General features: G+C 51.9%; 10 protein-coding genes across 10 annotated transcripts; 6 read left to right on the top strand and 4 right to left on the bottom strand.

Annotated features, from left to right (window-relative positions):
- Positions 1–83: 83 nt before the first annotated feature.
- PFICI_11027 (uncharacterized protein) lies at positions 84–4495 on the top strand (the record flags this gene model as incomplete). The annotated part of the gene is made up of 2 exons (XM_007839608.1): positions 84–249; positions 330–4495. The coding sequence occupies 2 exons, from the start codon at positions 84–86 to the stop codon at positions 4493–4495; spliced, it is 4332 nt and encodes a 1443-aa protein (XP_007837799.1).
- A 609-nt stretch (positions 4496–5104) lies between these two features.
- PFICI_11028 (Protein transport protein sec22) lies at positions 5105–5853 on the bottom strand (the record flags this gene model as incomplete). The annotated part of the gene is made up of 2 exons (XM_007839609.1): positions 5105–5718; positions 5817–5853. The coding sequence occupies 2 exons, from the start codon at positions 5851–5853 to the stop codon at positions 5105–5107; spliced, it is 651 nt and encodes a 216-aa protein (XP_007837800.1).
- A 1544-nt stretch (positions 5854–7397) lies between these two features.
- On the top strand, positions 7398–7841 carry PFICI_11029 (uncharacterized protein; the record flags this gene model as incomplete). The annotated part of the gene is made up of 1 exon (XM_007839610.1): positions 7398–7841. One exon carries the CDS (start codon positions 7398–7400, stop codon positions 7839–7841), a length of 444 nt encoding a protein of 147 aa, XP_007837801.1.
- A 350-nt stretch (positions 7842–8191) lies between these two features.
- PFICI_11030 (uncharacterized protein) lies at positions 8192–9900 on the bottom strand (the record flags this gene model as incomplete). The annotated part of the gene is made up of 4 exons (XM_007839611.1): positions 8192–8470; positions 8629–8847; positions 8959–9286; positions 9368–9900. The coding sequence occupies 4 exons, from the start codon at positions 9898–9900 to the stop codon at positions 8192–8194; spliced, it is 1359 nt and encodes a 452-aa protein (XP_007837802.1).
- A 785-nt stretch (positions 9901–10685) lies between these two features.
- PFICI_11031 (uncharacterized protein) lies at positions 10686–12006 on the top strand (the record flags this gene model as incomplete). The annotated part of the gene is made up of 2 exons (XM_007839612.1): positions 10686–10844; positions 11107–12006. The coding sequence occupies 2 exons, from the start codon at positions 10686–10688 to the stop codon at positions 12004–12006; spliced, it is 1059 nt and encodes a 352-aa protein (XP_007837803.1).
- A 248-nt stretch (positions 12007–12254) lies between these two features.
- PFICI_11032 (proteasome subunit alpha type-1) lies at positions 12255–13215 on the bottom strand (the record flags this gene model as incomplete). Its single annotated transcript, XM_007839613.1, has 3 exons — positions 12255–12899; positions 13007–13118; positions 13178–13215. 3 exons carry the CDS (start codon positions 13213–13215, stop codon positions 12255–12257), a joined length of 795 nt encoding a protein of 264 aa, XP_007837804.1.
- Positions 13216–13832: 617 nt separating this feature from the next.
- On the top strand, positions 13833–14274 carry PFICI_11033 (uncharacterized protein; the record flags this gene model as incomplete). The annotated part of the gene is made up of 2 exons (XM_007839614.1): positions 13833–14088; positions 14141–14274. 2 exons carry the CDS (start codon positions 13833–13835, stop codon positions 14272–14274), a joined length of 390 nt encoding a protein of 129 aa, XP_007837805.1.
- A 285-nt stretch (positions 14275–14559) lies between these two features.
- PFICI_11034 (uncharacterized protein) lies at positions 14560–15387 on the bottom strand (the record flags this gene model as incomplete). Its single annotated transcript, XM_007839615.1, has 2 exons — positions 14560–15104; positions 15192–15387. The coding sequence occupies 2 exons, from the start codon at positions 15385–15387 to the stop codon at positions 14560–14562; spliced, it is 741 nt and encodes a 246-aa protein (XP_007837806.1).
- A 1142-nt stretch (positions 15388–16529) lies between these two features.
- PFICI_11035 (uncharacterized protein) lies at positions 16530–18443 on the top strand (the record flags this gene model as incomplete). Its single annotated transcript, XM_007839616.1, has 1 exon — positions 16530–18443. The coding sequence occupies one exon, from the start codon at positions 16530–16532 to the stop codon at positions 18441–18443; it is 1914 nt and encodes a 637-aa protein (XP_007837807.1).
- A 1164-nt stretch (positions 18444–19607) lies between these two features.
- On the top strand, positions 19608–20750 carry PFICI_11036 (uncharacterized protein; the record flags this gene model as incomplete). Its single annotated transcript, XM_007839617.1, has 2 exons — positions 19608–19824; positions 19999–20750. The coding sequence occupies 2 exons, from the start codon at positions 19608–19610 to the stop codon at positions 20748–20750; spliced, it is 969 nt and encodes a 322-aa protein (XP_007837808.1).
- Positions 20751–21406: the final 656 nt, after the last annotated feature.

A 21406-nucleotide genomic window follows, 5' to 3' on the forward strand; every position in this document is an offset into this window, starting at 1 on the left:
CACCCCCAAAGTGCTATGTCAAAGTCGAATGCGCATACAGTCGCTCCCTGAAGTCGGCGAAAACGATCGAGTCCAATGCCACCATGAGCCTCGACTCTCTGGTACCCATCGCGCCTGCGAGGGTACGCGCACTTGTAGTGCCTGTAGGGAGGATCACCAGGGACAAATTTACTTCCTTTGTCAAGAGACTCAACGAGGAACATGTCGTCCACCTCAGAGACATCAGCGCCGATGGGCGCCCCAATCGAAGTCAGTCCCAACGTGTCCAGACGAACGTTCACATACAACTAGATAGTTAAACGAACGGATGCTGACCGTCTTGAATCTAGCCATGTTCTCCCCATTGGCATTCCCTCATGGAGCCATGTTCTACGACCTCATCACCTACGTCCCACCGACTTCGCATCTCGCCCTTTCCCCTTTTGACCTCTGGCGCGAACCGCTGGCCGTCATAGCCATAGCCGACGGAAGCGAGCTCAACCGTGAAGCATTTAGCAAGAGACAGTCGCTCACTGCGCCAACCACAACGGAAAGAAATATAAGAGCGCTGTATCAGGAGCTGGAGACCCTCCGGGATAGACATGAGAAAGCCCTCATTCATCAAGTAGTAATCTTCGACTATGTACAACCCGAGGGGCAGCCCATCACCATTCCTGAAGGCGTCAAAGTTGTTCCACCTGTTGAGCAGTCAAAACGGACAACGATGAAAACAGTCATGTGCGACATGTCCTCGCTGCTGTTGGCGGAAATGACCACCCTAGCCAAATCGTTTGAGCACATGACCGCGATTGAATCTCCAGGTCACGCTTCTAGGCCGCAAATGAACGGTTCGCACACCACGGAAGATGCGAATAATCACCGGAGGAACTCGCAATTTGCTCTGCCAACGAGATCGGTATCTTCAAGCGGCGCCGTGGATAAGAGCCAGACGCGTATGTCCATGCCTGCTGCCTTCAAAGGTTTGCCTTTTGGCTCCAGCAGCTCCACGCCGTCAAACCGCCCATCGACCCCTGTGAGAAAGAATAGTACAGCATCACAGGCGCCAGCGGCCACTGACGAAATGACGAATGGCAGCGACCAAGGCTCAGCAAGCCCGGAGCAGAAGTCTTCCAGACCTGGAACCGCTGAGGGGTTCAAATCCTCGTCCTCCGATAAGGTCTCGGTACAAGGCTTTGGCCCTGGCGGGCCAAATGAGAGGTGGCGCAACAAAGGCAAAGGGCGGATCACGATTGTGGTGGGCTCCTTATACCTTCAAGCGGGACGATGGGTGGATGCGCTCAAGGAACTTACCGAAGGCGCGACAGTTGCCAAATCTATCAATGATCACCTGTGGCACGGCAAGGCTCTTGACCTTATAGTGGTGTGCCTTCTTTTGCTAGGATGGGCAGGCATCGAGTTCCAAGTACCATCATTATGCCTTTCTCCAGACAGGCCCGCAAGCAAGGGGGCAGAGATCGAGGAAGTTATACCAGATCAACCAAAATATCTACGAAATTTCCAGGCCATCCTGCCCGAGTTGCTGGAAAGAATCGTCGGGCTCTTTTCAAGGATATCTGGGGAGCAATTGCCACCACTTCCCTTGTGTCAAACAGTCATAAGATTTTGCAGTCTTCTGACTTCTCTGCACATTTGCCAGGGGCGTTTGGATAAAGAATTCTTAGATATGGCAGTACTGGGGACGAGCTCTCATCGACCTTTGACTTCTTCGCCACGATTAAATATCACACCGACTCGTACGCAAATTGCGAGTCTCCTTTTCAGAGCTTTCCCTTCTTCAGCACCCGAGCTGATTACGACAGTGGACCGCGCCCTTGTTTTAAATGGCATCGCAACCGTCATGGGCACACTAGGTTTCCACAGAAAGAAAGCAATGGTCCTGCGAGAGTTGGTTGGTGTGCTGATTGGCGGCCTCGTCGATGCTCGAACCCGTGGCGCGGCCGAAGTTGGTATACACCCAGCTGCCGGCTTAATGGCTCTGAACGCCGTCAATGGTAGTAATGGTAATGGTGCCGGAGCGCTTGAACTAGGCGAGGGCGATGTTGAGCATGGAATCGACGCCTTTCTCAACATATTATGCAAGACCTATGGTGCTGTTGGCGCTGATGGCATCACGCGCTCGGGGACTACTCCCCTTGACGATTACAGCGACAAAACGGTCATATCGAGGATTGAAAATCAATCCATGGTTCGACAGTACGGCATCAGGAACGTCAAATTAAACGTTCTTCGAGCCTGCATCAACATCTCGGAGGCACTGCCCGACTTCAATGGAGTACTTAAATTCTCGGGCGACCTACTTCGTACCGCCGGTAGTGGCGTTGCACCAGGACCGCGTCGTGAAGATGCTGCTCCAATAATCACAAGGGAAGAGCAAATTCGACTGGTTAACAATATTGTAAAGACTACGGAGTTATCGAAAAGATTAGGTCTGGGCCATCTCGCAGCCGAGTTTTGGGACGAGTTTCTGGTTCGGGGCATCTCGTTGGACCGTCTACCCACCACTCGAGCACCTGTTCCACATGATAAAAGCGTGTTACCAGGGGCAAATACCGTGCGCACCTCTCAAGACGTCAACCCCTTCATATATAACCCGTTCGTCAGAGCACCTGACAAGGTCGCAGTAGAGCGAACTCTTGTCACTGGAGAAGCTGCTACTTTCCGCGTTACACTGCAGAACCCCTACGAGATTGAGTTGGAGATTGAGAGCATAAAACTCGACACCGAAGGTGCCGCTTTTGAATCTTCAGTGGAGAGTACCGTTATTGGACCCTACCGTACGCAGATCTTGAAAGTCTTTGGCACACCCAAAGAAGCTGGGTCTGTAAAGGTCACGGGTGCCATTGTGCGTGTCCGCGGGTGTCGGGAGAGGAGATTCCCCATCTTTCCCCAGTCCTGGGTAGCAGACAGTGAGGTCAAGGTTAAGTCCATTGGGCTTGCGTCGGTAGAAACGACGAGCAGTCTCTATGAGAGCAATCAGATGATTCGACCCGGCCCGGACCTCAAGCCCGAAAGCATGAGCTTGAACGCCATATCTGCACAACCAATTATAGTGGTCAAGTCGACAACACTACCGCAGTCTGCCGTCATGATTCTTGAAGGCGAGCGGCAGGTATTCTCGATTACACTGCGCAATCTATCGACAGAAACCCCCGCAGACCTACTCCTCTTCTCTTTCCAAGACTCAACACAAGGGCCTCTGCAAACGGCTGTGGCCAATAGAGACGCGACACCCGCTGAACTTTATGAATACGAGCTTGCGCTAGCCAAGAAACCAGCATTGCGGATGCGCAAAGTAGATGACACCAAGAGGTTCATCCCGCCAGGAGGCACAAATACGTTTGAAATCGAGATCTTGGGCAAGCCCGGCTTGACGAGTGGCACTGTTCAGGTCGATTATGCTTATCTCGGCGTGCCTCAGGATGAGATCAAAGAGCAATTCTACACTCGACAAGTCTGTCTAGACATGGCAGTAACGGTGAACGCGAGTATCGAGCTCAACAGGATGGACCTACTTCCCGTGCAAGGAAACGTGCCGAGCCCACTTTGGCAAAAGCTCACCTTGGAACAGACAGACGAAGAGCTCGACCCGGACAAGTATTGCCTTGTCGTGATGGATCTGAGGAACGCTTGGCCAAGCCACATGCAAGTTCACTTCGAGTCTGAGAAGAGTTTTACTATTGATGAACTCATTCTCCCGGGCAACACAAATCGTGTCGTCTTTCCGATTCCCCGAGTCTACCTCGAGGACCCATACGCCACCATTCCAGCCATCAATCCCTCACGGCAGCGCCAATTCGTTGTTAGTACCAGCAAGATTACGCCCGAAACCGAGCGTGCGAACCGTGAGGCTTTCTGGTTTCGCGAGCGGGTCGTTGACTCCCTCCGAGGAAGCTGGAAGACCCTCTCGGGGCCGCCAAGGTCCGGGACTATCGAGCTACGTAGCATGCGCCTTACCCCACGGATGGTCGAAGCTGTCAAGATTGATGAGGTTGCCATTGATGTGGCTGTCGTTCCTATCAACGGGTCGGACAATGGCTCAAACATCATTTATGTCGATGACTTTGCTCAGGTCAAGGTGACTCTTCGCAACCGTACTCTGGAGCCTATATACCCAACTCTGCGACTGTTGCCAACGCTTTGCCATCGGCCACTCAATGTGGCGCTGGACTTTACGCGCAAATTAGGCTGGAATGGGACCTTGCAACGGTTCTTACCTATGTTGGAACCAAAACAGAGCACCGAGGTGGTCATTGGGCTTACCGCTTTGTGTAGAGGCGATTTTGAATTTGTGGCCAGCGTCGAGGAGACAAGACTATGGGAGGAAGGTGAGGACACGGGCAAGGGAGACACTGGAGGGGAGGACAAGATGGGACGAGAGCGCTCAGATACCCAGAAGATGCTGGATGCCGTGCTCGGTCCGAGAGAGAGGAGGATCTGGCATTCTAGACATAAATGTTTGGTCCGTGTGCGGGACCGTGAAGACGAGAGCGATTGACGAGGTATGATGAGAAAGGCGCCTCGGCTGGTCACACAGCGCAATTGTAATACCATAAAAGATTACTACGAAAGATGAAAAAGATATTTTGATTTCTAAAAGACATGCCGTGACTCCTTTTGACGCCTGGGCATGTTTTTCGATATCGCGATTTACCCCCAATGCTGAGGTGATTGATTATGCAGTTTATGCCAACTCTGGTCAGGGCTTGTAAACCCGTAGCCCTCCAATCATCCCCTCTATAATTTAATCTGAACATTTGAGCAGCCTACTACTGGCGACTGAGCTGATTGAGCTGCCTCATATGAGACGAGAGGCCAAAGTCTCCTTTTAGAACTTGGTTCCTCTGTCATGTTTGCTCAATTCCAAGTCTCGTTGTTGGACAGAAGGCCATATATGCTTGCTTGCTCGTTCCGTTTGCCATTCGCCGTAGTCTCTCCCTTCTCGATTTCGCCATTGTTCATAGAAGCCTACCTCGAGCTCTATCCCACACGCGCTGCGCTGCTCTGATTCGCTCTGGGCTCTCGAATTCCTTTGCTTCTCTTTACTTGCCCAAAATTCTCGTCTTTTTTTCGGTATTCGGTTCTCATCTATTCCGCAGCTTCCGTCTTAGAAGAACCGCAACCAGATGAAGAGCAGAATGATAAAGCCGAGCGCGGCAAAGGGGCCGTACTGCTTGAGCATGAGGTCCCAGTTAATCTTGACGGCTGCCTTGCGGTACTTGCGGGAGTCGTCGCGGAGACGGGAGCTAATCTCGCCCATCTTGTCGAGGCTGTCGCCGCGGTAGAGCAGGTCCTCGATATTCTTGGTCATGACCTTTGTCACGTCGCGCAGCTCGTCGTTGAGCTTGCCGAGGTTCTGGGAGGCGCGCGAGTCGGCGTACGTGGCCTTGGTGCGGCCGATGAAGGTGTCAAACTCCATGAAGGCATACGGCCGCAGCGTCGGGCTGTGCAGCTGCGCGGCGCCGTACGAGTTTTGGAACTCTGCCGATATGTCGGACAGGTAGGTAAAGGCCAGCTTGCGCGGGTAGGAGCGCTCGCAGATGCACAGAAAGACAATGTCGTTGCTCAGCAGGTAGTGCAGGGTAAACGGCCCCGACTCGATCGAGGCTTGCGGCTCGGCGTTCTTGTTGAGGCGCCGCAGGATGAGTTTGACCTGCGACTTGATCTCGGCTAGCGACGACTCCATGGACTCCTCGTCGACCGAGGCGCATAGCATGAGGCCTGTTTGGAACCATATTTGCCATGTCAGTCTCTCTGCTCTTTCTCGAACTTTGCTTGTTCCCTCTAACAGGGCAAGCAGGGAAGAAAAAAGAACGTACCATCGCCCACACGGGCTATTTGCGTCGACCTGATCATTGTGTAGCTGTGAATGTGCTATGGGGTGTATAAAATGTCGAGAGAAGACAAGAAGGAGTCGAGACCGGCCCCCCTGACTTTGGGCAAGCTACCCTGGGAGTAATGAAAGTAACAGTCAAGCGAATCGCAACACGTGGCTTTGTCCCAGCCCGAGTTGTATCAATTCGTGATGACACGTTGGAGTTGACGTAATGATGGTTGTTCCCAGGACGTCCCGGACCAGTATTAGCCGTGAGTGAGCTGTAGAGGTGTTTGAATTGTTGAAGGAATGAATTGTCAACTTTTTTCTTTTGTTTCTGGGCTTCTTCCACGATCGTAAAGCGACCCCCCGAGCTTGGAACCAAGAGGCAAAAGGTTGGAAAGCAACAGCTGGCCCCAGCTAGCTCCGCTGGCTTGCCCAATTTACGTCAGGGATAACCTTTGCTGCGCTACAGAAGGTCGTTGGCCAATCAGCGCCTATGACTTTCAAGCGACTCGCTGTATTCAAATGCTAGTGTCACCTAACCTAGGCATTTAATACCACCGTCGAAAGCCATGATAAAACAAGGCACGGGAAAGATGCATGAGATGGGTAATGTTCTAAACGTATACAAGAGGACACAGATAACCCATAAGCTGAGCCTTGAAAAATTCAATTCAATGGTTCTTCCGGGTGCTCTACGCGTCTCGATTTCAAGTATTATGTATGTAGGAAGTAAAACTTGCCATGATCCCATAACTAAAGGGCTGTCACATCCTCGACTCCCAGAGACGATGCAAATTTGTAAACAAATTTCTAGGAGGCTAGATTCTCATCCACCTGAAATGTGTAGAGTAATTTGCCTCACAGATAATAATTAATGATACTTAAATAAAGGATGTACATAGGGGAGACAGTACGTCGCTCGCTGTATCCATGCAGCGGCCCATATCGGCGGTAGAAGGTCACTGCGCATCGGCCCCACCTACCGGTCCACGGCCTGATGCCTCGTCCATAATAAATCAACCAAGCGCATTCATCATTGGATTAGCTTTGGGAAACTGGCAGCGCGCATCAACTTCAGAGCACCGTCATGCTGGTAATTTGCAACCAGGCGGGACATTGATAACGCCTAGAGATATGCTATCAAGGACAAACCATCATGTCATTATTTAACCTGCATCCACCACCGGCCAGTTCTGATGTAAAGTGCACCGCCAACCTCTAGATCAGCTACTGCTTCAACAAACAGCCCCTCGCCAACGACTGAGGAGCCCAGGTACAGCTTGCTGTAGAAACAACACCTGGTAGCCTGGGAGGAAAGGACTTTCCCCCTCCTTTGATTGATCGGAAACTTTTGTATCCATCAATTTCGAGACAAACTCAAAGCGTTACAAGTGCTGTACAATCTTACCCACAGCCACAAAGGACCATCACTTTATGAACACAGCTAAGGCCTTCAACAAGTTCATCAAGAACGACTAGATACTAGCCTCACCAGGTAGTATCTTTACAAAAGACCCAGACGCTCTTCGCTTCGGCAAGATTCACAGGGTATTCCGAAATTGAAGTTTCCAGCCCAACCATGGAGCTCCTGGTCGATGAGAATTCGGCTCTCGCCAAGACAAATCTACGGGCCATGATCCTAGACCCCGAGGTGTGGAAGCTCCTCACCCCCGAGCAGGTGGCACATGTGCAGAAATACTGGCCCGGCGACTCGTATAATGGCGACCTGTCGGCGCTGGCGAGCAATGACCATCTCCGCCACGACATTGCCCAGTACCAAAAGGCGCTTGCCGACGGACAGCACGATGCCGAGTGGATCAGGCAGGCCAAGGCGGCCAACACGCTCAGGAACCAACTTTGTGACGAGGAGGCACAACAGGCACAGCAGCAGGCCAAGGCCGAGATTGGAAACAGCAATCGCGAGCAGGAGAACCAGGACAAGGTCGATGAGATGACCGAGGACGCAGATGGAAAGCAACCCAATGACAACAGCAATGGAGATCATCAGATGATGGATGCTTAGGGATGCTTGTTATGTCTTTTCGTCTGTGTTTCCGTGTGGGTCTGGGTGATCTTTGTACGACTCCGGGAGCCTTCTGGGGAGCTGTAGGACTCCTTGTCGCCTACATGGACGTTGACAAAACACACAAAATCAGCCCATACAGCTCTTGATGAGCTCACGACAGTAATGAGTTATCAGCTTGTATGAGCATTGGAGCTCAGGTAATGATATAGAAGAAGCCCATGTTGAACTTAGGATGACCCCCAGAAAATGGCTATCATGATTAAACCCACAGCAAGAACACCATTGGCCATGTTTGCGACCATGAACCTTCCACCATGAGTATCTTTTTCAAAGAGATTAGTCAATCATTACTTGTCCACTCTCTGAGCAAACTTCATCTCCTTCTTGTCAGAAACATCAAACACGACCAACATCTCTTGCAAAAACACATCACCCAGGATATACGTCCCAGAACCCCGAGCGATACCGATGGTGCAGTAGTCGGCGTCAAACTCGGGCATCCTCGTCTCGGGCAAGATGAGACTGCTGGGGTCGATGCTGAATTTCTTGCCACCAAGCCCTACATTGACTGTTGGCGGCGTGGCGTCGCAGGGTACCGTGTAGGTTCCACTGCCGTAGTATTGGGCCTGGTTGTTGGGTTCACAATCATGTTAGCCTTTTTGCGACTTTCTGAGTCATGTATAAAGTACTTCTTTAGAGTACGACGAAAAGAATATTTCAATCGGTATTCTGAATGGCTTGCCCAGTCCCCTTTGCCTTGGAAGATGAAGTTTGCAATGCTTACCGGAGGAGAAAAGAGGTTCGCGATGCCATCGGCCACATCTTTTGGTAGGTATGTCAAGGTTGTACCGGTATCGACAATCATCAGACCGGGTTGAGTCCAGTTTGACGACGTCTCCGTATTGTTGAAAGTGACACTTTCGGGCTTGAGGCCGTAGTACAGGTATTCTGGCGTTTTGTGGTTGATACTAATCTGTAGGTAGGCAGACATTAGATCGATACTCTGTTTAAAGACAGAGATGTGTGATATCATGCATGAAGAAAAGGAGAAGAAGAAAGAAAAACAAATGCCAAATCATAATTCTCAAAAACTAACGCGAGTCTTCGTTCTTACCTTTGAGATGGGCACCGTAGCAAACTCCCCGGTCTTGATGCTTGGAGGAACTCCACCAAAGGAGATGAATGAGCGTGAATCATTTCGAGACATGGCGACACTAAAGACGGGCGAGATGGTCCCGTTGACGCTCATGGTCTCGACCAGAGGTGGATATCTTTCGGCGTTGGCATCACCGTCGGCCGAGGGATCCGTGCCCAGATACGCCGTGGTGAGCCCCCGCAGACCCAGGCCGAGGATTCCAGACATGAGGCCATTGCCTCGAATGCTGGCAGAAGTAACGAGGGAGATTTGCTGATTTGGGACTGTCAACCCAGCTACCGTGACGCTATTTGTGCATCATGATATCAGCTTGACCAAGTTTACAAATATCATCACCTCCCGAGACAAACTAGAAATAAACACATACTCGGCATATCCAAAGTCTCCATTAAGTGAGTCGCCGCCGCCATACGTAATATTCATGTGCTGGCCGGCAATCTTGCCTCCAGAGAAGGCGCCCGGGTACAAGGGTCCAAAGTTGCAGTACGTTTGTGCCTGCGCGGCATGGGAACGGTCCAGGCACTGGTACGCCGAGGACATGAGCCAGGTATCCGAGCTGCCCGTATCGGGTATCATGGACCAATTGGCGCCGCCGACACCGACTTGCATGAGGTACTCTGTCTGCGTCGGGATCGCCCGGACGTGATCTGTCCCGGACCCGGAGCCGGGACCGAGTTGGCGTGGGCCAAGGTCATCATCCTGGTCGTCCGCATAGTGCTGTTGCTGAAGCAGATCATCGCGGCCTAGTGGGACTCTGATCAAGGGATGGTAGTTATCCGTGACGGCAAGTCCGGCTTCGGCGATAAAGTTGCGGCGAGGCTCGGGATCTGTGAGTACTGGGACTGCCGCGCTCAAGCCGACCAGGAAATTGCCGACCAGACATGAAACTATGTAACTCATCATGGCGCCAAATATAATCTATGATCAAAGTCGGAGAGCGTAAACAAGTATGACCTTTAGCAGCGCCGAGGAGCACAAACCGGACGAGAAACAGTATGGCCTTTCAGTATGGACTACATGACAACTATATTGGGACTGTTTTCTGGCCATAAAGGAGCCACCTCATACACCGTTTAAGAACTTAATGCAACGTTTCCTTGCTCAAGACAAGATCTACAGAGTATCATTAGCATAGCGCCTCATTTCTCATAAAGGGCATGCAGCATGCTACTATTGAGAGTTGAGAATTCAAGTGAGGGGTGGCGCACTCTTGAAATAAACAACTTTGGATATTGATTAGCCGTCAGTGCCATGATCATGTGCATAATTGGCTGGCAGAAGACTGATCTGATAATGCATCATGTAAATGGGAAATACAGTCTTTTTGCATGACACGTAAATATGTGGAATGAATCGATGCGCAAACAAAGTCATAGTAGGTGGGTGTGGTTATAGTGGCTTCCTGCCTATAATAAGCAGCACGAGCCAATCACAAGCCATAGATCTCCCCCGCCAAATCTGCCATGAGCCGCTTTTAGGGTGACATCAGTGGTCTTGAGCTTTGGGTACCTTAGCCAAAATATCTTTCACACAGGCTCAAGGTCTGATCATGTCGGCAGTCGTCGTCGCATTCCAACCAGCACTAAACGTACCGGAAACAAAACAAACCACTCGGGTTTTAATACATTGAGCAGAAATTTACCCCCCCGAGAATAAATACGGCAAAGAAGCAGGAATACGCAACGATGCCTCTGCCGGGCCAGTCTCACGCGCGATCTCATGCGCTGCTGCTCTTTCAGAAATTGCTCAATCTACGCGATAGTGCCAGCCCGCTCACGCTGGTTCTTGATACGCTCGAGCAAAGCGGTCGTCCGGTTTTACAGGAATTCATTGCGAGGGCCAAGGTCGGTAGTTGATTTTCTTTCCTTTCTTGTTTTCTCTCTTCTCTTTTTATTCTGGGTTTTATAATTTTGTGTGTTTGCATGTCTGTAGTGAGTTGCCCACATATTGTCGCCCAAAAAAGCATAACACAAGAAAACCAGCACGACTTTTCTTGGGCCGTAGTGAGAATCTCAACCACACATATCCTCTTTTCTCTCGTATTCATCTTGTTCATTTGGAATCTTTGTATGAGCAAGTGCTGATACAGTTCTGGTTCTCTCACAGGTTTCGAGGTCCAAGATCATCTACATTTCCTTTGCGACGCTGCGCAAGCCCGCAGACGCCGACGTATTTGTCCGAGCCCGGGGCAAGTCCATTGACAGCCTACGGTCCGAGATTGTATCTCACTATGCGGCCATCACCAAAGGAGCAGGAGGAGGAGCCGCCGGCGCCGCCGCCGGTGGTGCGCAGCAGAAAGTCCTACTCATAGTGGACTCGCTCAGCCCTCCATCCTCCCTCTTTGCCTCCCACCTGCCGCACCTCCTCTCCTCCCTCATCACGGGTCCTTCCGTCTCCCTCGTCGGCCTGTACCACCTGGACGTGCCAGTGGTGCTGCCGGCCACGTTTGGCGAGTACGAACCCCACCCGCTGACGGTCCTCTCGCACCTCGCCACCGCCGTCCTGCGCGTCGGCAGTCTGTACCAAGCCGCCAAGCGCCGCGAGGCCCGGAACCGCAGCCTGCCCGAGCCCGAGTGGGGACTGCACGAGGGTCGCGAGGGCGTGCTGGTCGGCCTCAAGGAAGGAAACGGCTCCGCTGCCGCAACGGCTGCCGGTCTGGTCGTCGAGATGGAGATGCGCAGGCGTAGCGGTCGCTCCGTCGGTGAGAAGTTTGTCCTCATTCCCAGCGAAAAGCTCGGCCTGGGGGGCGCGTCGCGGCTGGCGCTGCTGAGTGATCATCCGTTATTCAAAGATCCCGTGACTGATGACGGAGGGGCTGGAGAGGATGGAGAGGAGCCCGAATCAACCTTCAGTCTGGGCTTGACTGAGAAGCAGCGAAGGGACCGTGAGGGCATCGTCTTGCCGTACTTTGATGCACAGACTGATATTGGTGCTGGCGAGGGCGGTAGAATTCTCTATGAGATGGGTCGCGAAGATGACTTTGACGATGAGGAAGATGAAATCTAGACAGCCTGTAGATCAGAAAAAAGAACCTGCCAGAATCTGAATACACCAAAACGCAAAGCGTGCTCATTGCATGTTCATTATAGTACATCTCTAGCTAGAGGACTCCCTGGTGCGGACACAATAGTCCGTCGAGCTCCAGCGGGACCATATCTATTTTCGGCCACGAAACTCTCGTCGTCCTGGCGCTGAGAGCATACTTTGCCACTTTATGGAATTGGATAACCGTCCCATCAAGACTTTATCCCAAGTTACTCGTCATCGACCTGCATACCTTCACCCTCTGCCGTCTCGCCACCTGCCTCTGCGTCGTCGGAGACGCTGTTGATCCAATCCTTGACCTCATTTCCATCGTGCACCTTGAAGAACTCAAGTGACTTCTTGCCGGTTCCAGTGAGACCCACGACACCGACACTTGTGTTGTCAACCGTCAGCTCGCGATCCTGAACCAGCGTCTCCTTCAGTGCTTTAAGACCATGCTTGATCAGGTCTTCTCGGCCGCAATCGGGAAACTTCTCGGCATTCTTCTCGAGGTATGTCCGGGCCATCTGGGAACGAGCGCCAATCGCACATGCCACCATCTCCTGGGTCATGCCGCTGGGCTGAAACTCGTATAGGTGGGGGCCGGTCTCGTCAATGCCGGCAACGAGAAGACCGACACCGTAAGGCCGCTTGCCGTAGTGCTGCGTGTTCCTTTGAGCCTTTTCGCCGATCAGGGATACGAGGGTCTCGACGGGCATGTCTCGGCCGTAGGTGAGGCGTTGCGATAGGCATTGCTGCTTCATGAAGTTGGAGAGGACACGGGCGTCCGAGGTCAGACCGGCAATAGCGAGGCCTACGTGCTCATCTATGGCAAAGAGCTTCTTCTGGTATGATGACAGCTCCTCTGCATTTCTCTAGAGACACAGCGTTAGTCGCGTGGTTGCTTCGGGCGTGTCTGTTCGGTTCAAGAAGAGCAAATGCATGTGTATAGGTGCAGCGGTTTGTCCAGGCAAATGCGTACCTTGATTGCTACCAGTACGGCGTGTGTCTTGCTCGTCAAACCAACCACCACTGAACCTTGCTTCACGGCCTCGGCGGCATACTCGACCTGGAATATTCTTCCTTGCGGAGAGCTATAGAGAGCTTGTTAGCAAGAGGCCGGGCGCCCGTGAGAGCCAAGCTCGTAGCTTACAATGTGACCGAATCGTTGTCGTAATTGTTGCGGAACATGGTGAACCAGTGTGGGAATCAAAAAGCAGGACAGGAAATTGATATGAAGCTTCTTGAAAACGTGTTGCAGTCGTGATGCTAATTGTCGTGGTTTCGAGGTGGTTGTTTGGCGAGGCTGATGAATATGAGTGTCTGGTCTGGCAAGGCAGGCAGCTGGAGCTTCGTCAGGTCCTCGCTGAGGTCAAGTGTATGTTGCTTCTATTCGGGTTTAGCGCGCTCGCAGGGGCCGCACCTTCAGTAGCAATGTGCTGCCTTGCAGGGGCCCAACGCGCCCGTCAGTTCGGGGGCCTACCTACTAAAGCTGTGCACGAGCTTCTCAGCCAAACAACCTTGGAGCTGACGACACTGTTGGTCTGGGTGCCGGACCCGGAAGAGCCTCACCCACCTAACATTGGTAACATCATTGCTTCAATCTTCAACATCAACAACACCAACCTTGTCGGCGCATTCTCGCGAAACCCGTCAGCAATCTCGCTCTCGGGTATATCAGATACAAGCCATCATCTACCAAAACCGAGCATAGCGCCAATCCGACCGCGACTGGTGACTTCCATACCATCTTGGTTACCGATAAACCCCCTCATCGTATCTGCTCGATCACTGCAGCTCCCTGCACAATGTCGAACGCAGGTTTAAAAACAATCATTGCGTTGTCCTTCGTGCTCGCTGTTGGATTCCTGCTGGTCATTCTGTCATGTGCGCTCTATGGCGTCTATCTGCCGTTGCTTGTCGTGGCTACCTACGTGCTAGCTCCGCTGCCAAACTGGATTTGCAGCCGCTGTGCCAACCCCGATGACTTTGTCGAGAGTTCCGGTAACGCCATTTTGGATCTGGGTCGCTTCTGCACTGGCTTCTTGGTCGTTATGGGAATTGGTAAGGCGCTTTCGTTGCACAAATAAGGGACCACTGCTAATTTAGGACACAGCGTTGCCCGTCCTTCTCTATCACTCGTCTTTGATCAACGCTGCTGCTACAGCCATGAGCATTATCGGAGGACTTCTGATCTACGGGACTATCATCTCGTTCGGCATGTTCTTCCAGGAGGACTCGGAGTTTTAGACGGATTGGTGGACGGCCGAGCTGAAACCTTCGAGAGGTGGAGGCACTGGAGGGACGATAATACGAATACTGTATCATACGAATGCATACGCCAGTGGAAATGATGGACGAAGGGTATGGCGGCCTGAATTAGCATATTGCAGGTTACTCGAATGCGCATTCTGATACCCTACCGCGAATGGGCATCTGGTTATTGAAATTGCTTGTCATTTGGATCTAGGCGTTCTAAGTCAAGTTATCTATCATTTCAACTTTCCAGCCTCCCCTCTGACCACCGTTGTGCCTTTACCGAGTTTCCCAAGTCAAGTTGTACCTAGACTGCGACACCTTGTAGTCTTTGAGAGCCTTGATTGCGCCTGCGGCAGTATCGGCCGTTACTAGAATCTCCGCATTGGCTGGGCGAACGAAAGATTCCTCTACAGCCTTTCGCAGCCAGTCCAGCAGCCCATTGTAGAAGCCACCAATGTTGAGTAAACATACGCCCTTGTCGTGAATGCCGAGCTGGTTCCACGTGGCGACCTCGAATAGTTCCTCCATGGTGCCAAAACCTCCGCTCAGCGCAATGAAGCCGCTCCCGTCCGCACCTTCTAGCACCTCCTGAGCCATCATCTTCTTGCGAGTGTGCATGTCTGGTACCACCGTTGTTCGCCCGTAGACTTCTGCTTCCGGTACGTAGTGGCCGTGCTCATCCTGCTTGCCGGCGTAGGTCGAGTCTCGCTCGAACTTGACGAGCGCCTCGGGGATGATGCCGTGCACGGCGTCCGGACCGGAAATGGCCACAATCGTCTTGGCCACCTCGCCCATGAGCCCGACAGTGCCACCTCCATAGACTGGATGACCAGAGAGTCAGTGAATGGGTCCAAGAAAAGAGGCAATGTTTGGGTGCGGTGGGCGCCTCCCCGACCGCCTGAACCTACCGAGAGAGATGTCGTTTTCAGCCATTAATCTGCCAAGCTCACGGGCCGCCTCAATGTGCTCGGGGTTCTTTCCCGGTGCAGAGCCGCAATAGACACAGATTTTGACCTTTTTTTGTGCATTGGGATTCAGCTTGGATCCGGACGGTGTAGACGTCTGAGGAGTGGTCGGAAATGGTGATGCGCCGCCGGATTCCATGTTGGGCATTTGAAGGTTCTTTGCGAGCTCGACAGAGTGGAGATTTCCTGAGAGAAAAGGTTGCCGTGAGGAAGTAAAGGTTGTGATGTCCCTTTCGAGATACAAATACAAATGGTCGAAGGAGCGAAGTCGGCGGAGCAAAGTAAAGGTGGTTGTACCAAATTCGAAGCTTATCAAGAGCAAACAGTGCCTAGTGGACGGGTCTCTGCGGTTACAGCAAACTGCCAAACAACTGATGGTAAATTTGGACAGTCAAGATCATGCGTTTATGTACTTCAGATGAAGCGGGGATGTATCACTTTGGTCTTGAGAGGTGAGTCACGATGTAATATATACCTGGTACCTAAGCTACTCACAAATATCTACCGAGAATAGCAACGTGGACGGCCGCGCCCACCGACCATCTTGTGGCCGAGTCGAAGCTATCGTGGTTCTGCAGATGACGTAGCCTATTCTGCTGTCCTAGATAATCCTCATGGTCTTACCAGTTGGAGATCGTCCGATTCCTTTGTGCTGTTGTCTATAGACACTTGTCGTAAAGCATCCAGACACACTCTTGAGAATTGGAAGTCGAGTCATTCTGAAAATAGGATTGGTCAACTGAATGCCAGGTCATGGTCACCAAGATGCGAAATGTCATTGCTGCAGGCGATACCTAATGTGATAAAGGACCTTGGCCTGGCTGCAGCTCCCCTAGGGTCCCCCGCCGTTCGTCCACTAGAAGCTGCCCCAGGCCACTCCCCGCTTTGCCAGCTCAGGCGACGCGGTGCGCCTAGGGCCTCTAGTAAAATGCGTGCTCCCCCGCCGGGCTGCCATTCGCCGATGCGCCGGGGCGATATAGGAGACCCGCTTTTCTTGAATTCGGGGTTCTAGACGAAATAATCTCACAACCGAATGGCTGGCCTCTTCTAGGCAATCCGATCAGCTTCATAGGTGCACAATTCCAAAGCGCCTTCTCTTCAACTTACTCACCCAGCGCGCATATTATACGCGCATCCTGCCACGATGCCGGAAGGAAATGCCGCGGCCGGTAGGCCTGCTCAACAAGAGCAACAAGGCGTAAGCAACGCGTCTCCCCCCAGACAAGCCCCTTTTGGCGTTTGACGGCTAACCGTGATGATTGTGTTCTCCAGCAATCCATTATGTGGAAGATTGCCCAAGGTCTGCTCATGTGGTATGGCATGCAGATGGTGATGAAGCAATTCACCGGTGGCAACAAGGCACAGACCACCAAAGAGGTGACGGACGAAGCTGGCAATGTCGTCAAGGTGCCAGCCAACACGGGCTCCATCCCAGCCTACCAACTGCGGCCCAAGACCCTTGACGAAGGTGCTGTCTATGCTCGAATCCCTCAACGTATCGCACCTATTTGGCCTACCGATAGCTCTCTTGACATCATTGTCACTCTATCCGACTCATTCATTCCCAAGCCCATTGCCAGCACCGAAGAGCAATACCGCGTCCTTGAGGAGAAGTCTTTCCAACTTGCCAACTACAGCGACAAGCGCTTCGTTGAGACCGAGTTTGCCGTCCCTACGGCTGTTCAGAATAACGGAACGCTTTGGGGACATTTCTATATTGGCCTGAGTGGTTCATCTCTGGATCCCAAGGAACCCGGATTCGATCCGGCTACCGCTGTTCACTTTACCTACCCCTTGACGCAGTATATTGGAAAGAAGAAGGTTGCCAAGACGCGAAACTTGTTGGAAGGCAAGGAAGAAATTGAAGAGGAGCCTGAAGAGGAACCATCTACTGGCCCAATCATCGCGAGCTACTACCATCCCAATACCACCTTGTCTTTTGTTCCCGATACCGGCATTCTAGAGCTCGCAAAGGCTGCACCTGCAGTCCGCCAGTTCCTGAATCTAGAACCAACTGGGGCTCGCGATGGTAGTGGCCAGAATGGCTGGTACTACCCGATTATGTATATCAACCAATTCTGGCAGCTGAAGACGCACATGACTGTTCTCAATGAGACTGTCAAGACCCTGCCTCTCCGACTCGACCTTGGAAACCTAGCAAACTGGCAGTTTACCATGATGGCAACTGTTGACCTGAACTCGAAGGAACAGGCTCGACAGGCTGCCTTGGGCCATTCCAACCCGGGTGGCGGTGATGGTAGCGAGATTGAGATGATCAAGGAAATCTTCATGGACACCAACCCTTACCTCCTGGGTGTCACCATTGTTGTCAGTATTGCTCACATGATCTTGGAGACACTTGCCTTTGGCTCCGACATTGCACATTACCGCAAGAAGAAGGACAACGTTGGTATCTCGGTGCGCTCCATTTTGGCCAATGTATTCATGCAGACGGTCATTTTCTTGTACCTTGTGGACAACTCGCAAAACACAAGTTGGATGATTTTGGGTACCCAGGGTGTTGGTATCCTGATTGAGCTTTGGAAAGTCACTACGGTTGTCAACATTCGCCTTCGACCGGCAAATCCTGGCTCCTGGCTACCATACTCTGTTGTGTTTGAAGACAAGCACAAGCTCAGCGAGACCGAGGAAAAGACCAAGGAATACGACGAGATTGCGTTCAAGTACATGTACTGGGCTGGCGTTCCCCTCCTCATTGCATACGCCATCTACTCCTTGGTCTACGACTCTCACAAGTCATGGTACTCCTACATCATTACCACTCTAGTCGGTTCCGTCTACGCCTATGGCTTCTTGATGATGGTGCCCTCCCTATACATCAACTACCGCCTCAAGTCAGTTGCTCACATGCCGGGCAAAGCCATGATGTACAAGTTCTTGAACACGTTTATTGACGACTTGTTTGCATTTACGATCAAGATGCCCTTCTTGCACCGTCTGGCCACTTTCCGTGACGATATCATCTTTTTCATCTATATTTACCAGCGATGGGCTTACAAAGTTGATTACACTCGTGTCAATGAATTTGGACAGGGTGGTGACGATGAGCCCAGCGAGGAACTCAAGGCTCAGCCCAAGTCATTGCCCAAAGCCGATCCAGAAACGGAAAAGGAGATCACAGGTGGACCCGTTGCTACTGGTGCAGACACTGGCAAGGCTACCAAGAGGAAGTAATGCCTCTATTTGGAAAATGTCAGGCGCAACAGGCCACAGGATGGAACTACAAAGTCTTCCTTTCTCGGCTCTAGATAGATACTTTGCATAATTTTCAGACGGATCGTTCATGGTCAGACCAAGATACGTCGCTGTATGCTACTAAAATAAGAACCCCCAAGACAAGCTCGCAATCGATGCACTACTGCGACATGAGAATGCGGGAATGACTTAACAAGGGATTGTAACCTGCTGTCAGACTGCATAAGGAATCAAGCAGGGGGCCGCCAATGACAGAAAAGAAGCGATTGCTACATGTAAGTCAGCCCTATAATACGTACAGGCCTGGGGGCAGAAACCGTAAATTCGAAAATGCCATCCAGTCTTTCCAGAACTGATTGCCGCAGCTTCTAGTGGAGGATCTGTCGCTAATCCTCTCGGCAAACGGGGGCCAACGGGCCAGACCGGCAAACCGGGAGCCCCGTGGGCCTACCAACTCCAATCAAGGTTAATAGTACAGGGGGTGAACTGGGGGCCCTACCCACTAAAGTCTCTAGCTGTCACAGGCCAATCTTCCAGAGTGAAATGCACGCCTTAACCCCCCAAAAGCTCTTCAACCTTGAAATAGAAACGTGCCTTATCTGCCCAAATAGACATGGTGACCGAGATCCCTCCCCTTTTGTGTTACACGGCGATCTGCAACTCTATCTAACCTTCAATAACGCATTTCGAATCACGATCTCCGAGTGCTGTTACTGCCACTGCGACCGACGACATACTAAAAGGCTTGTCCTACCTAAAGTAGCCAGAACCCACTGATCGTTGCCGTTGCTCCATCTTGAGACTTGACCAGTGACGACATTTGCCGAATGCCGCGCAATTGTCTAGGTCTTGTGTGTCCTGCAGAACATTCCAGCGAGTTACAATACGATACCTAGAGCCAACGGGCCTCCTCCAGCCAAGCTCGCAGTCCAGGCGCAACGACACGAAGCCCATATCTCAACCTGATCCTTTGGCGACTGTAGACTTGCTCACGGACAAGTTCTTTCTTTCTTTTTCTGGGGATCATTGCAGCATCCACCTTATTGCAAAACAAACCCCCCCACCGACCAAGAAGGCCGCCTGCGCGATACCAAATTGCCGCCTCCCGACTGGGGGAACGAGTCTCGGGCCGGAGCAGGAGACATGAACAACGAGACTGTCGGTTCACTCCTGGCCGTCATTGCGAATTCGATCAACGATGGCCTCCGTATTATGATGTTCGCCGACAAGCGCGTCTGGGGCCCTGACGAGTTTGAGCAGCTGAGATTACTGGAAGAGACCCTGGACGAGGCAAAGAAGGACTTTCAGAGCTTACCGTCACTTATACACGGGCGAGGATACTATGAGCATGACAGAAAAGGTACGTGGGACCAGCTTACATACAAGCTCTTAGTAGCCCCTCTCCGCTTGCAGAGGAGTTGGCTGTGTGCAATCAAGTGATGGCCCATTGTGAAGCCAGAGACCCTCAATCTGATTCGAATGTGGAAAACCCCCTGGAAGAGAAATATTGACCTAATAAGTACGCTTTTCACAGTCGAATCACTCGAGGACCTCCGATTATTATGCACGCGGTTCGAGCTTCATGCACAAAACTTCAAGGAATGGGTGAAAACGGGCGGCCCCATCAATCCAATATGGGCGCGCGAGACGATTGAACTTCGCAACGATCTACACCGAGCACAATGTCGAGCGGCGAGGCGCATATTCAACTCGGAGCAGGAGACAAGGACCCGCTGTCTGGGTGCCTTTCAGGTTCACAGGGTACAACGGTCACCCGAGAACTCGCAGCAGAGGGGCCTCGAGGAGCTCGTGGTTTGCAACTCGACGGGTAAATTTGAACGCTTTGGCGAGGGTGATATTGCCTTTGCCTGCGACTTTTGCGACGGGCACATTGTATGGGAAGACCTCAGAGAAATGCCGTCGATTAGAAGAGTAACACAAGACGCTCCCGAACCTACCAGCGCTTCTGGTATGGCGCCCGCGCAGGACAAGACTTGGGAGGCGATAGGTTTCAAGTCGTCGGATGGGGAAGAAAAGACGATTGTGTTCGCACCGGTCGCGATAGCAAATCACCTGCCCCCGGAACCCGGCGCGTGGGAGGCCCGGATTCTGTGTCCGTTCTGTGACGACTATTATACGGAAGAACAGGGCGAGAACGACATGGACAGGGTGAAATGGAATCTCGACGAGGGTGGTTACGGCGACCTGAATGAGTTCCACGAGCATCTTGCCTGGAGCCACGCAGAGAGTTCACTGCAGAAAGCGGCTAACTGCTCCATCATGTGATGTAGCAGCACCCTGCCCGTCATCTATTTGCAGTTTTGTCTGGCGTTTTGATAGAACTGGAGGGAAAGATGTTTTACGCTCAGCAAGAGCAGTTTTGCATAGTCAAGAGCCGGCGTTTGTTTGGTTTCTGCAGACATGATCAGCAGCATTTCTTGCAGCCAATCTATAGAAAATAATAATGAAATCTCTGGCCAGATTTTAGGCCCCAATTGCATGCCAGATCACCATGGCCATCACCGCGGTTAAGATCTTTTCTGCAATGTAGTGTACAGAACCCATGACCTCCCTTGGGAGAATTGCCGTGTACAAGTCAAGATATCAATAGCGACGAAGAAGAAGGGCACTAGAGCGGCGTACAGTATGGCGGGTGGGATCAACCAGAAATAAGGGCCCGGCTATTTGCTTGCTCAACGACGACAAGTTTCTCAGCGCCAAGTACATTTATAGCAGCCAAGTGCCATGGCTCGCGACTCTTCGAGTGAACCAACATGGGTAGGCGGGGGAGCTTCAGAACTCGATATCAATATCAGATGTTTCATGGGAATAGAAATTAAGACGCATAACATCTCAAGCCTACACAAGCAATCCAAACAAGCCCGGCCGCGCCGGAACCCAAGTCTGGTATCGTGTCTCATCACCAGCGTGACTCTGGGTTG

The sequence above is a fragment of the Pestalotiopsis fici genome (assembly GCF_000516985.1).
Source record: "Pestalotiopsis fici W106-1 unplaced genomic scaffold PFICI_Scf_8, whole genome shotgun sequence".
Taxonomy (NCBI): domain Eukaryota; kingdom Fungi; phylum Ascomycota; class Sordariomycetes; order Amphisphaeriales; family Sporocadaceae; genus Pestalotiopsis; species Pestalotiopsis fici.